Raw genomic sequence first — 13,522 nt, 5'->3', positions numbered from 1 at the left:
AAATTCCAGGGCAGCAGACAGAAATGATGGATTTTTAAATGAAAATTAGATACCATTTATATATTGTTGAGAACAATAAAAGCTAGAGGAATTGCCCCTAGCGAGATCTTATAAACGTGAAACCACCAGTATAGACTGGCCAAGGGCACGTCCTCAGCACCTCTCTTTCTGAATTACCTGAACCGAAGCAGTTAACATGGATTGTATTATTTATCCAACAGTTTCTTGTTTCTTTTATTTTTACATTTGTTTGCTCATCGTCTCCCGGCTAGCAAGGCTTTGGACTGAAGAAATGGCTCAGAAGGTAAAAGCAGGTACCACGCTTGTGGAGAATTCAAGTTCGATTCCCAGCCCACAGTAGGTGGCTAGCAAGAGCCTATAACTTGAGTCAATTACAGACGATCCATCGCCCTCTTCTGGACCCCACTGGCACTGCACTCATACATGCACAGACCCACCATCGGCACTGCCCAAATATACCAGTAATCTAAACAAACAAACAAACAAAAAACCTAGTGCAATTTTTTAATAAATAAAGGGCAGAATTGCCAGTTGTGCACAAGAGCTGACTGGTGTATCTAGGAATTTGGCAGGTCACTTCTTTACGACTATTTGTACATTAAAATCTACCGTGGTAGGAATATTTACTTGACCGAAACAGCAAACCCTGCGCAACAGGACTGCCCCTCAACCTGCAAAACCCCAGGGCTCTCACCCGCACGCACTCCATCGCACAAACCCTGAAAAAGTTTATTTTTCCACCTCGAGCGTGGCATACAGAAAACCGCCTTAGAACGAAGCTGTTTGCAGCTGATGTAATTGTTGTAAAATCACGTAGACACTGTTATTGAATCTAATCAAGACAAAAGTAGTATCCCATGCTGATGTTCTGGTGAACACCTTTTCCTCTTTGGGCCTTTGGTTGCAAGGATTTCGGACTTGGGCCACATCAGAGATCTTAAACTGAAAGAACCCGAGCGGCGCGGCCAGCTGAGGACCTGGGCCCGCCGAATCCAGGTCTTGGAAGGTAAACGCAAGCGTGCAGAGCCGCAGTTAACATTTTCAGCATCCCTGCGCTACTGCACCGTTTTAAAACCCCGACAAATTTCAGTTCATTAAACGAGTTCTCCACCCGCTGCTCTAACCCCTCATCGACCGGATGGTTTAAGAGGGACTCCCCGACGCTCCGGCGTCCAGACCACGCGTCCCCGCCCCCACCCCACCCCCCACCCCCGACGCCCCCAAACGCGCGAATTGAGCGCTGTGTCTTTAAGGGGGAAGCGGCCCTTTCCGTCCGGGACAAAATGTCCGCGAGGAGCCGGGAGGCGAGGGGCGACCATCGCGACGTCCGGGTGAGCGTGGCTGGGGCAGGGCGCGCGGCGGGTCCAGGGCGGGGGCGTGGCGGGAGGGGAGGGACGCCTGCGGCGCGGGGATGTCGAGGGACACGGGGGGGGGCGGCGAGGTCATCACGGGGCTGCGGGGACACCGGGGGCTCCCGAAGCTGGGAGCCCGGGGGGACCTTGGGGGCGGCTGGGACGCGGGGACCGGAGAGACCGCGGGTGGAGGCGTGGCGGGAGGGCGGGACGCCCGCGGCCTGAGCGTGGTGGGCAGGGTGCGGGGAGGCCGCGGGGACCTCGGGGACTTCGGGAGAGTTCACAGGGTGGGGATGCCGGGCGGGAGCCGCGAGTTCCTGCCGGTGATCCTGCCACCCTGGCTTTGCGGAGAGGCCCAGCCTGTGGGCCCCCAGCTCTGTGGTCAGCCTGCTCTGGGGGCAGATGGAAGAGCCACCCCCATAAAGTTGTCTTGGAGAAGACTGACCCTTAGCACTGTGCGCCTACGAGGGGCCTCTCGCACTAATTGTGACTTGGTTAAAGTTTCCCACTGGTGCGGGGGAGAAAACCGGTGTAAACCAGTATCCCCTCCTCCACTAGACACAAACAAAGAGTTCCCTGAGCCTTTCCCAACGCGCTGGAACGCCATGTAAGCCACCTGTGACCTTTCGCAAAGCTTTACGAAATGGCCTGGGTTTTTCCCCATTGGAAGGAGAAAGAAATAAGTACCTGTCATCGCCGAGGTCCAGGGTTTAGAACAACTGTTGAAGAATTGGTTTCATAAATTATAATAATTGGTGTTATTCCTGATTTTTTTTTCATGACAGCGTCTCTCTACATATCCCTGGGTGACCTGGAACTCGCCTGTGTAGAGTAGGCTGGCCTAGATCTCACAGAGACCACTTGCCTCTGCCTCCCAAGTGCTGGGATTTAAGACATGGGGCACCACTCCTGGTGATTCCTGTACATTAGTACACCTTTTGGTCTCTAAAATAGTTAGAGGCACGTGACAAAAAGTATAGGAAATTGTGTAAAAATATCATGAGTCAAAACCAGGTAATTCTCAACTTAAAAATCTTTTAAGTTGCAAAGGTCGTCAAAGCAGGGCATTTTAAAATTGTCCTGATCCTTTGAAATTACATATATAACTAATGCAGAGATGCAATAAAGGTCCACTTTAGGGCATAGTGCTTTATAGTCTTCATTTTAAATGTATTAGTAGAGTGTTTTGTTGGCTCTTAACTAGCAGTAGAAACAGCTGAGAGTTCAGCTTAAAACATTAAGGTAGCATAATTAGCTAAGGGTCCAGTGTGTGTTTTGGGGTTTTTGTTTTTTCACACCCATATATAACCTTTTTCTAATGTTTTCACACCAAGCCTTTATTTCCCAACACATTTTACACTTTGCAGTCATTTTTACTGACTCAAAAAGATTTTTTTTAATTTGTGTGTATGCCCCACCCTGTGTGTGTGTGTGTGTGTGTGTGTGTGTGTGTGTGTATGTGCGTGTGTATGAGGGTGCCTGTGGGAACAACACGGGGTCAGATTCCACAGACTGGGTTACAGGCAGTTAGGAGCAGCTGGGCATGGGTGCTGGGAATGGAGCGCGGGTCCTCTGGGAGAGCTGGGAGTGCTCTTAACCACTGAGCCATCTCTCCAGCCCCTTTATGGCTTTTAATTTCATGTGTGCCTTCAGGCTAATGATTACCGACTAATTTTTCTAGTTGTCTGAGCCTATACATGTCAGGAAACTAATCGGTTAGCAGAGATGGACAGACCACAGGTGAATGGATTGTAGTTTCCTTGGCACTTCAGCCGTCAAGGCTAATTGTTCAATTATTGTGTTCTGTTTGATGTAAACCACTGTTGGATGAAGTGCATGAAAGTGCCATTCGTGCTTGCACATAATCTGTGGATTTCATAATGATGTCAGTTTCTCATGTTAGATCCAGGCTCAATCAACACATATTTGTTCATTACGCTGTTGGCAAACTGAAGTGAGTAGCCTTGACCATAAGACAAACAGGACTGTACTTCACTTGTTATTTCCTTTTGAAAACATTTCCTGGTTCTTTGGCCTCTAGCCTACCCAATTCTTCTCACGTGTGCAAGCATAAGCATAAAATGGTAAAATTAATTTGCATGAGTTGCTTGTAGAATAACTATGTATTAACAAAGCAAGGTGGATCTGACATAACTGTGTACTTCAGTGCAGAAGGCTTTAGAGTGCATGGGGAAAATGAGGGAGATGCTCCTAGGTGTGGGCTGAGAAGGTTTATTGTAGATGTGAGGGAGAGCACAGCCAGAGGCACCTGGAAGGGTCCAGACTGAGCGGTGAGGCATGAGAGAGGAAGAGGAGAGAGGGGCGAAGAGGCCAGGAGCAGGCCAGGAGAGCGAGAAACCAAGAGACTGGGCAGCCAAAACGGCTGAGTTATATAGGGATCAGTGATCAGCCGCTGGGTGGAGGGAAGCTCTCCTTGGGCTGGAGAGTGTAGGGTAGGGGGTGGGCTGAGAAGTGCTGACAGGGGCCAGGCCTCTGTAACAGGCACTGGTGATGCTGAGAGAGACTGGTGGCCATCCTCCACTTTGGTATGTTAAATGGGCACCTCAGCCGTTTGTCCCGAATTTGAGACTTACTACAGTTTTTTCTTCCTCCTCCTTAACTCCATTTATAGGAGCTGGAACTCAGTGGTAGAACACTTGCCTAGCATGTGTGAATACTGGGCTCAGTCTCCAACAGCACAAAAAGAAAACAAAAGAACCACTGTCAACAAGAGAATTAATAGACATACTGCTGCTATGGCAATAGTGGAAATGTCTGCTTGTCTTACAATGAATTTTATAGTCATACAAGCATATGTATTATGCATATGTGTATATGATCACATTTATAGTGCATAAGAAGATCATAGGCCTTCCAAAGTTTTGCATTTATTTATCTTTGTGTATGTCTGTAGAGGTCTAAGGACAATCTGTGGAAGTTAGTTCTCTCCTTATACCTTGTGACTCCTAGTGTTCAAACTCAGGTCATCAGGCTTGGTGGCAGGTGCCTTTGCCTGCTGAGCCACCTTGATGGCTCCATTTTTACAGGGTTTAATGACTTCCTTCAGCCTCTGGGTTGGTATTTGGGGAGGTCATACTGAGGAATCTGGATTCAACTCGATAGATTACTAGAATAGAATTTCTCAAGATAGACTCAAATGCAGGGATAATTAACTGGAATCTGTTATCTTCTACAGATGTAGGCTTATCCCTCCTTCCAGAGCACAGATCCCCAAATGAAGCTCAGGCACTGGAGAATTAGAGGCAAATCGCCAAGCAGTGTTCTTCCCGCTTCACAAAAGACTTCACGTTGCCCACCCCCAGCTCTTGAAATTGGACTCACAAGTTCCATTGCTATGTTGCTGTTGCTAAGTTGCTTTTATCCTAGCAGTATTTTGATGTGGCTTGAGTGTGTTTAATGTTAAAACAGGAGCTCAGAAGTCTAGCTGTAGACTAACAAAGTAGAATTGGCTTGGAGCCAAACCCTGACCTGATCTTAACCAAGGATCCTGGAATTATCACTGGAAACATCTTTTCACCCCCTCCCAGGTGGTGAGTTAGTTACCCGAAGATAGAGTCTGCACTGCTCTTCTCAGCTAGTCAGCAGCAAGCCCTTGTGGAACCCTGACCAGGTGCATAGTGAACATTTGGACCTGAGAATTGGATAGAGCCAATGGGTATAAGCAAAATAGTCGCATCTCTTGGCAGCTTTGTACTTGTTTTTTAAAACGTTCAAGAAAAAAAAATGAGGATGCTCTTGTTTTCCATTTTCTTTCTGTTAGATACACACATAGTTAATGCCTATGCATCGTTATTTGGGGCTCGATAAGGGAGAATGGACATCACCCAGCTTGGGCTAGCCCACCTTTTGTAGTTCCTGTACCTGAGTGGTGAGCAGCCTATTTTTTACATGAAGGTCTATTTAGGAAGTGAAAATAAATCTGAGGAGCAATGGTCTTGAGTCACTAACCCTTCCTGGTTTCCTTTTGGCATTAGGAATCCTTAGGGATTCTTCCCATTTTGAATGTCCACCAGAAACAACACTGCTTTTCAGTGTAGGTGCACCTGAGCAGGAAATACTAGTCTCTCGTGTGTAGCTCATGGCTTGAATTTGCATGGTGCTTCGAGTCAGACATCCCCTCCCTCGGCCATGCTTGTAAGCATGTGATCTTTACCCAGGGAGGTGCGCCTGCAGCAGGAGCACCCAGGCGTCTGTTCTGTGTCGAGGAGATGCACAGGTTGAGCCCCTTCCCCCCATCACATTCTCCTTCCTGTGGGTACAGAACCTCTGGCTGCTATAAGGCACAGGGGAGCCGTGCTGTGCTCGTTGGTCCTATACGTTCACCTCCTCCCTCCTGACGGCAGCACCCTGTGTGTGTGTGGCTCTCCCAAGTGCCTCAGCAGGGGTTCTACCCTTGGGACTGTCTCCTTCAGCCTCCTTAAAGTCCTGTCCCTGTCTGAACTCACAGACGAGATGCCAACGTTTGTTTATTAAAAGTCACTTCACTTACATATAGATCTTCCTGCACACATACTTTGTGGTAAGGCATAGGCATATGGACCATCTGGCTTTCTTAGACTTCTTCTTGGGCTTTTGTGTTTTCTGCTTCTCTCCCCACCTTTCCTATCACCACCCACCTCAATCTGGAGTGTCTCCTTTCCAAATCTGTGGGCATGACTCCATGTAGGAGTTTTGGACACTATGACGGTGTGCAAGTGGTAGACATTCTATGGAAGCCATATTTTGGATTCTGACACTTGAGCCTTTCTGGCTAGCAGCACACAGCACAGGCAGCTGGGCATTCCTCTTAGGAACCTGGCAGTCATGAGAGGAAACATCAGTGTTCTGTAGTGCAAGGTGGTGCTCAGTCATAGTACTTGATAGACTATGTTAAACGCAGTTTCTACTTAAGGTATTTTCCACACATGACGAGTTCAAGGATGTAAATGCATCATGAACTGAATAATACCTGTATCTTTACAGCACTGTAGTGATTTGCTATTACATAGAAATGTTGGAATTTTATATATACTATAACATCTAGCATTCCTCCCCACCCCGAAAACTTCCCCTAGAACACCTGCCAGATTTCCCATCCTTTGAATGACTGCATAATACTCCCTCTTGCAAACACACATTGTATACTCAGCTATGGCTCCTATCTGACTTCATGTATCAGTACCTTTAGTTCTACAGAAGAGATATCACATCTAATTTTTACTAACGTCGAAACTCCAGATGGCCTTCCTCAGAGCCCCCAGCCTTTGGCAGGAAAGTGAATGTGCCTGCTTTCTGCCCCTGCCTCCTCCCTGACTTTGATGGTTGTACCTGCCTGCTTTGGGCGGCGGATGTAAAATGACATTCTGCTCTTGCCCTCATAGCATTTCCCTGAACAGAATTGCCTTTCCACAGATATTTGAATTGGCCCTTAACTCATTTGCTTCCTCGTGTTTCTTGCCTGGTTTCATATTGGATCATTTGTCTGTTAAAGTTGTGTCCCCCACCACCCGTAAGAACTCTTGGTGTGTTCTGGAGTGGTGAGGAGTTCCCAAGGCAGATGGATGAGCCAGGGCTGTCTGCTGTGCTCCAGGTGAAACTGAAATGAACTTGGGCTGTGTTCCAGGGCTGGACAGATGTTAGGACTGGGCTTTCACCCTGGATATAAAGTCGTATCGTATGAGCCAGAGTGCAACCCACTGTGGAGGGCTGAGAAGGTGGGACAGCTCCATACCATGCTGCCTCCATTGGTCAAGACCTCCAAGAGTAAATAAAGGGCTGGTTACACAAGGGATGTCCCTCCACCACCTTGGAGGGGCAGCACTGTGCTGGCCTACATTCTCGGGTGGGGGACAAGCCCTAGCCAGTGCTCTCCTGCGGTGCCCACTTCACTCTTCCAGCAGACAGCACAAGTGGCTGACGCTCCTGAGCACCTCAGAATTTACAGGAAACTCAAGTCACAGGGACATAAAAGGCTCGACAGTAATGAGTCACCCTTGGCATTGTTAGAGGTGCATAAGCAATGTGGATGCTGAGCCCTTGCCACAGGTGAAAGAAATCTGCTGGCTCACATGCTTGTCAAAATGGTGGAGCAGTGGTCAACTCATTTTAAATTTATGAACTAAATTAGATTTGCTATAATAGCATCCCATCTTCTGTTTATGTCTAGTAATTAAAAGGAGCCTGGAAAGGGTAGATTCCAGGTAGAAGGGAATGGAGTTCTTAACAACAACAAAAGATAGGGTGCATAGAAAATTTTAGATGAAGCTAGATAATTAAACTTCCTAATATTACCATCATTCTATTTATGTTTTAGATTAATATTTGGTCAGCATAGAGAGAACTGGGTTTCACTGTGGCATTTCCACACTTTGTTCTTGTCCCTGTCACCCATCTGCCTGATCTTCTTTGCCCCCTAAATGGTTCTACCTTCTGCTCCTATGACATGTGTATTCTGTTATCCTTTGTTGTCCCCTCCCTAGTCCTATAGACTCCATTCTCTACTTTCTACACCTACACAGATACATACCATCTGTATATAAACTTAGTGTACATTGTGTGGGGAAACATGGCATTTGTCTTCCTGAGTCTGGCTTATTAACTTCACTTACAACTCTCCAGTGTCATCCATTTTCCTGTGAATGTCGAAACTTCACTTTCTTTTATGTGTATATAACATGTCTTTATTCATCTGTTGACAGACATCTAAGCTGATTTAATGTCTTCCTTAAAAGTACTTGTTTATTTTCAATTGTGTATTTGGGGGTGTATGAACATAAGTACCCCTGGACCTGGAGTTATAAGTGGTTGTCCTCCAACATGAGTGCTGGCACTGAACGTGAGTTCTCTACGAGGGCAATATTTACCCTCACTGCTTAGCCATCTCTTCAGCCCCTGGTTCCAAATCTTGACTATTATGAACAATTCAGCAATAAACGTGGATGTGCAAATATTTCTGCGGTGTGTTGACTTTGAGTTGTTCAGGCATATAAACACCATGTATGGTACAGATACATAATGTAGTGTTGATGGCTTTAATTTTCTAAAGAACCCCCCCCCCCGGCACTAATGGACATAATAACTACACTAATTTACATTCCTGCCAACCTTAGAGAAGGATTCCTTTCTTCCAGTGTCTCAGCCATCATTTGTTGGTGACAGGTTTCTTGATGACAGATGTAAGAGGGAACATGAATAGGCTTAAGGACAAAAACTACATGATCATCTCAATAGGTGCAGGAAAGCCTTGAAGAAATGAAAGACAGAACATACCTCAACACCTATTGCAAGCAGGGATGTCGGTCTGTAGTTTTCTTTCTTTGTTGTGTCCATATCTGGACTTAGCATTGAGGGAATGCTACCTTTGTAAAGAGAGCTTAGTAATATTGCTTTTTTATTTTATGGAGAAGTTTTGAAGTGAATTTGTATTAGTTTCTTCTTTTAAACATGTGATAGAATTCAGCAGGAACCCACCCTTCTTTGTTAGGAGACTTCAATGTCATTGCCTGTTACAAAGCTGTTTAAATTGTTCATATCATCTGGACTTTAATTTTGGTAGGTCATATGCAGCTAGGAATTTACTCATTCCTCCCGAATTTTGCAGTGCTTTGGGAAATTTTAAAAATACATGCTAATTTCAGAGTTCGTTAGGATCTGATGTACCCTCCATTCATCTCTACTTTTGCACACTGGGGTAGTCTCTCATTATTTCGGTTAGACTGGCTAGAGGGTTGTCATTCTGAGATTTTTTTCAAAAGACTGACTTTTTATTTTTATAGTTTATTCATTTAGTTTACATTTCATTAATTTTTGTCCCTGTCTTAATAATTTCCTGCCATCTACTCCTTTGGTGTCTAACTTGCTCATTCTGTGTGACCCCAGGGTACATCATTAACCTGCTTATTGCATCCTATCTGGATTTTTAATGTAAGCATGCAGAGCTATAAACTGTCCTCTTGGAGCTGCCTTGGCTGCACCCCTGAGGTTCTGCTTTCATATTGGCTTGAAATTTCCTCCCTGAGTTTTTCAAGATCCACTGTTCGTTTGACAAACCATGTGCGCTCTACTTTGTAAATGTGTGCCGTGTCTGTAGTTTCTCCTGCTGTGCGTCTCCATGTGTGGTCTACTTTGTAAATGTGTGCCGTGTCTGTAGTTTCTCCTGCTGTGCGTCTCCATGTGTGGTCTACTTTGTAAATGTGTGCCGTGTCTGTAGTTTCTCCTGCTTTGCGTCTCCATGTGTGGTCTACTTTGTAAATGTGTGCCGTGTCTGTAGTTTCTCCTGCTTTGCGTCTCCATGTGTGGTCTACTTTGTAAATGTGTGCCGTGTCTGTAGTTTCTCCTGCTATGCGTCTCCATGTGCCGTGTCTGTAGTTTCTCCTGCTATGGGTCTCCATGTGTGGTCTACTTTGTAAATGTGTGCCGTGTCTGTAGTTTCTCCCGCTATGGGTTTCCAGCCCTGCTGTACTATGATTTGTTGGTGCCTCTGTGTTTATTAAGACTTTCTTGAGAACTACAAGGAGTTCTGTTTTAGGGAAGGTTCCATGGGCCACTGCAAAGAACTTAGAGCCCGTGTCTTTTAGGTGGATATTCTGCATATATCTATGATTTACAGTATAGTTTAACTCTGAAATTTCTTTGATCTTTAGTTTGGGACTGGGTATTGAAAGCACCCACTATTATTACTATGTCAGAACATTTTCCTGGTCTTTTTATTGATTTAACATATTCTGTAATTTTACAATCTTGGCTACTGCTCCCTCAGGACCCGGTAGTATGAGCAGTCACTGGCTAGTTCACTAAGCCTCGTTCTCCCTTGACCATGATGCTTCCTGAGGTAAGCCCTCAGAAGAACTCAGAGAGTCTTAAGTATTAGAGAGTTTGTCTAGATCCATACATTGGGTCCATTTCCAACTTGTTCACTAAAGAACAGATGCCACCTTTTTTATAGTTTTGCGGGGGGGGGCATATTGTGTGGGTGAACTGTCTTCCTCATGGAAAGTCTTAGTCATTGGCCAGTGAGATGGCTCAGCAGCAGGTAAAGCATTTGCCATGCAAGCATGACGACCCAAGTTCAATTCCCAGAACCCATGGAAACATGGAAGGAAAACACTGATCCCACAAAGATGTCCTCTGGTTGGCACACCCATGCTTGATGCACAGACACATCCAAGGCTTGGGCGTTACCGTTCTGACTCTGCATTTAGATCCCTTTGCATAGATACTTCAGCAGACAAAGCGTATACCGTCAGTTTTCTTCTCCACCCTTGACTGCAAGTGCCAAGCAAGCTTTCTGGTTTTCTAATACAGAGAGGAGAGGCCATTTCGTTATAAAGTAATATATAGCAATAAAGAAGGCTAACTATTTGTCATGTGTCTTGGGTGTCTAGAAACTGCTCAGGAAACAAAGTGAATTCCAGGTGGGCACTCAACTAGTCTTTTCCTGCTACCTAAAGCTGTTCCCCCGGATTTAGGGGTGTGTGTGTGTTGCAGACTCCGAGCACTGATCAATCTTGACTTATCCTGTTCATTTGTTTCTACCTGGGAACCTAGCTTGGCTTGGAACCTCCAGGCTACAACCAGGAGGACCTCAAGATCATTGAGACCTGGCTTAATATTTAATGTAAAGACAACAGTTTAGGGCTATGCTTTACATTTTGCTAGTTCCTAAAATGTGCATATTTTGAAAGCATATAGTGGTTTCCAGTATAGTCAGTTTCCTTATAAATTATATCATTGTAATCACCACTCCCAATATATAGTGCGTTGGATCAAACCCAGGCACTTGTGCATGCTGGGCAACACCTCCAGACCTTAGCTCAGTTTCTTGATATGTTACATGGAGACTGTAGGCATTTCAGGCGGATGGGATTGGGTGGGACAGGTATTCTGGCACTCAAGAGCCACAGAATACTGAGTGTTACACAGCTCAGATGGAAAGGTATCCTGGAGCTTGGGAGCCAAGGACTACCACAGGCCGCAGTAAGTGTAGCAGCTTACAGCCCTGCCTCAGGGAAAGGCTTCCCCAGTGTAAGCCAGCAGGAGAGGGTCTTCCAGATGGGGGTGTTTGCCCAGTGTAGCAGTTTTGTTCCGCAGGAGGTTTCCTGGGCGAAGTTGCTACAGTTCAGCTCTGCTCCTGGAGAGTGTCTGAAAGGGAAAGGTTTCCCTGGCAAAAGTGTTACAGCCCTGCTTGCTCTGCTCTGCCCAGGGTCGTCTCTGCTCTGCTCCAAAAGAAGGTTTTCACCCAAAGCACATCAACGGGGTTTATTGGGGGGGAAGTATCCAGGAGAGTGGCTCCAGTTTTAGGGCCAGGGTGTATTTCTTTCACTGACTCCGATTCCAGGGACAAAGTGTGTTTCTTTGGCACTGGTTTCAGGGTCAGGGTGCATTTCTTTGGTTCTGGTTGCAGGGACAAAGTGTGTTTCTTTGGCTCTGCTCAGGGTGTGTTTCTTTGGCTGGACCTTTTTCTGAAGACACTTGTTCTTCAGAAGAGAACACTTAGTGCAGAAGGGCTAGACACAACATTTTTCTTAGACATTGGCATTTACTACTTAAGGAGAGGAGGAAAAACCATACTACAAGGTTTGTACCAAAAAAGGAAAGTAAAATGCCCTAAGCTAACGTTTATAGATCTGTGTGCATATACTAATGATTACTGTTGTTCTCCCCCTTCCCCCACGCAGACACTGCAGAAGGAATGAGGAGTGAGGAGCCCCTGGAGGCCATGGAAGACAGGGGGAGGCCTGAAGACACTACCGGACAGGGCGGTCCCTGTCCCGGGCTGGCACCCGCCGTTCCCGGTCACCTGGGGGCGCCGTACTCAGAGGCCTGGGGCTACTTCCACCTGGCCCCGGCTCGGCCCGGGCACCCGACGGGCACCTGGGCCACCTGCCGCCTGTGCGGGGAGCAGGTGGGCGGCCACCCGGGCTTCCAGGCCTGGACGCGGGCGCTGTGGCGACACCTGAGCGGCGCGCACCTGCGGGAGCTGGAGAAGAGTGGTGCTCGGAGCTCGCCGCCCGCCGCGCCCTGCCCTCCACCACCTGGCCCCGCCACCGCGGCTGCAGAGGGCGACTGGGCGCGCCTATTGGAGCAGATGGGCGCGCTGGCCGTGCGGGGCAGCCAGCGGGAGCTGGAGCTGGAGCGGCGCGAGGCGGCCCTTCGGCAGGCGGAACGCGCGCTAGAGCGCAGGCGCAGGGCTCTGCGGCAGGAGGAGCGCGCCATGGCGCAGGCGCGGCGCCAGCTGCAGGCGGAGCGCGAGGCGCTGAGCGCTTGGTTACGGGAGCAGAGCCAGGGGCCAGAGGTCTCGGCGCCGCCCTCTCCTCGGCCTCCACTTCTCAAGGAGGACCCTGATGGGGACGTCCATGACGACGTGATCACCAAGGTCCTGCTGTAGTGAAGTGCCCAAAGGACTTCTTCCAGAAGCCTGGATCGGGTGCACGGGACGGGGTGGACCGTATTGCAAGAGATTTCGACCCCAGCAATCTTGTAGTGCCTTCTTGGGGCTAGAGGCATTTAAAGACAGAAGGTTCTATAAACACCGGGTGCCTATATACAGGGCAGGGTAGAGGTGTGGAAATGAGGGTGAGGTTTTATCCAGGGTCTACTCTTTCCTAATGTTTAAAGTTGGCCCAACACCAAGTTCCAAAAAGGGACTTTGAGTTTTACTGACTGCCCGGCTGCCTACCTTCAGCATCTGTAGAACCCCACACTGGGCCAGTCCCAGAGAGGACCCTCCTCCCGCTTTGCTCCTGTCTCCTCATATGGCTCACCCAAGGCCACAAGCACATTTTTCCTTGAGTCATCTTTCTGATCCTATCCAGTGGTCGGTATAGTCTCCCACTTCTCCCTGTCTCGTTGCTTGTCACCTTACTAGCAAGACAGCATCTGTCACTAGGAAGAGCAGTTCCTTGCCCCAAAGTCCCTCAGAGACCTCTCCCTGAGACCAAAGGAGATGCCTGAGGCCACGCCTTCCCATTGCTGACAGCATCAACCCTTTCATTTCCTCTCTTTCTCCAACCTGTTCCCCAGCAATGCCCCCTAGCCCTGAAGGCCAAGGAGTCCTTGTTGCCCACGCTTGCCTTGTTCCATTCTGCTGGCCCCTTTCCGTGCGTCACTGAGTGCTAAGCTACCACCCAAAACCAAATATGGTTTTCACA

General features: G+C 47.6%; 1 protein-coding gene and 1 non-coding gene across 2 annotated transcripts; both read left to right on the top strand.

The window, feature by feature from the left end:
* Nucleotides 1–1,225: 1,225 nt before the first annotated feature.
* On the top strand, nucleotides 1,226–13,522 carry Zbed3 (zinc finger BED-type containing 3). Its single transcript, XM_040729067.1, has 2 exons — nucleotides 1,226–1,352; nucleotides 12,050–13,522. Exon 2 carries the CDS (start codon nucleotides 12,064–12,066, stop codon nucleotides 12,757–12,759), a length of 696 nt encoding a protein of 231 aa, XP_040585001.1. The 5' UTR covers nucleotides 1,226–1,352; nucleotides 12,050–12,063; the 3' UTR covers nucleotides 12,760–13,522.
* Nucleotides 7,073–7,212, top strand: LOC121133240. Its single transcript, XR_005870030.1, has one exon. It is a non-coding gene; the product is annotated as a small nucleolar RNA SNORA47 (small nucleolar RNA).

Source organism: Mesocricetus auratus, unplaced genomic scaffold, assembly GCF_017639785.1.
Source record: "Mesocricetus auratus isolate SY011 unplaced genomic scaffold, BCM_Maur_2.0 Super-Scaffold_100020, whole genome shotgun sequence".
In the NCBI taxonomy this organism is placed as follows: domain Eukaryota; kingdom Metazoa; phylum Chordata; class Mammalia; order Rodentia; family Cricetidae; genus Mesocricetus; species Mesocricetus auratus.
Note: the sequence above shows the minus strand (reverse complement) of the source record. Positions and strands in the feature narration are given on the sequence as shown.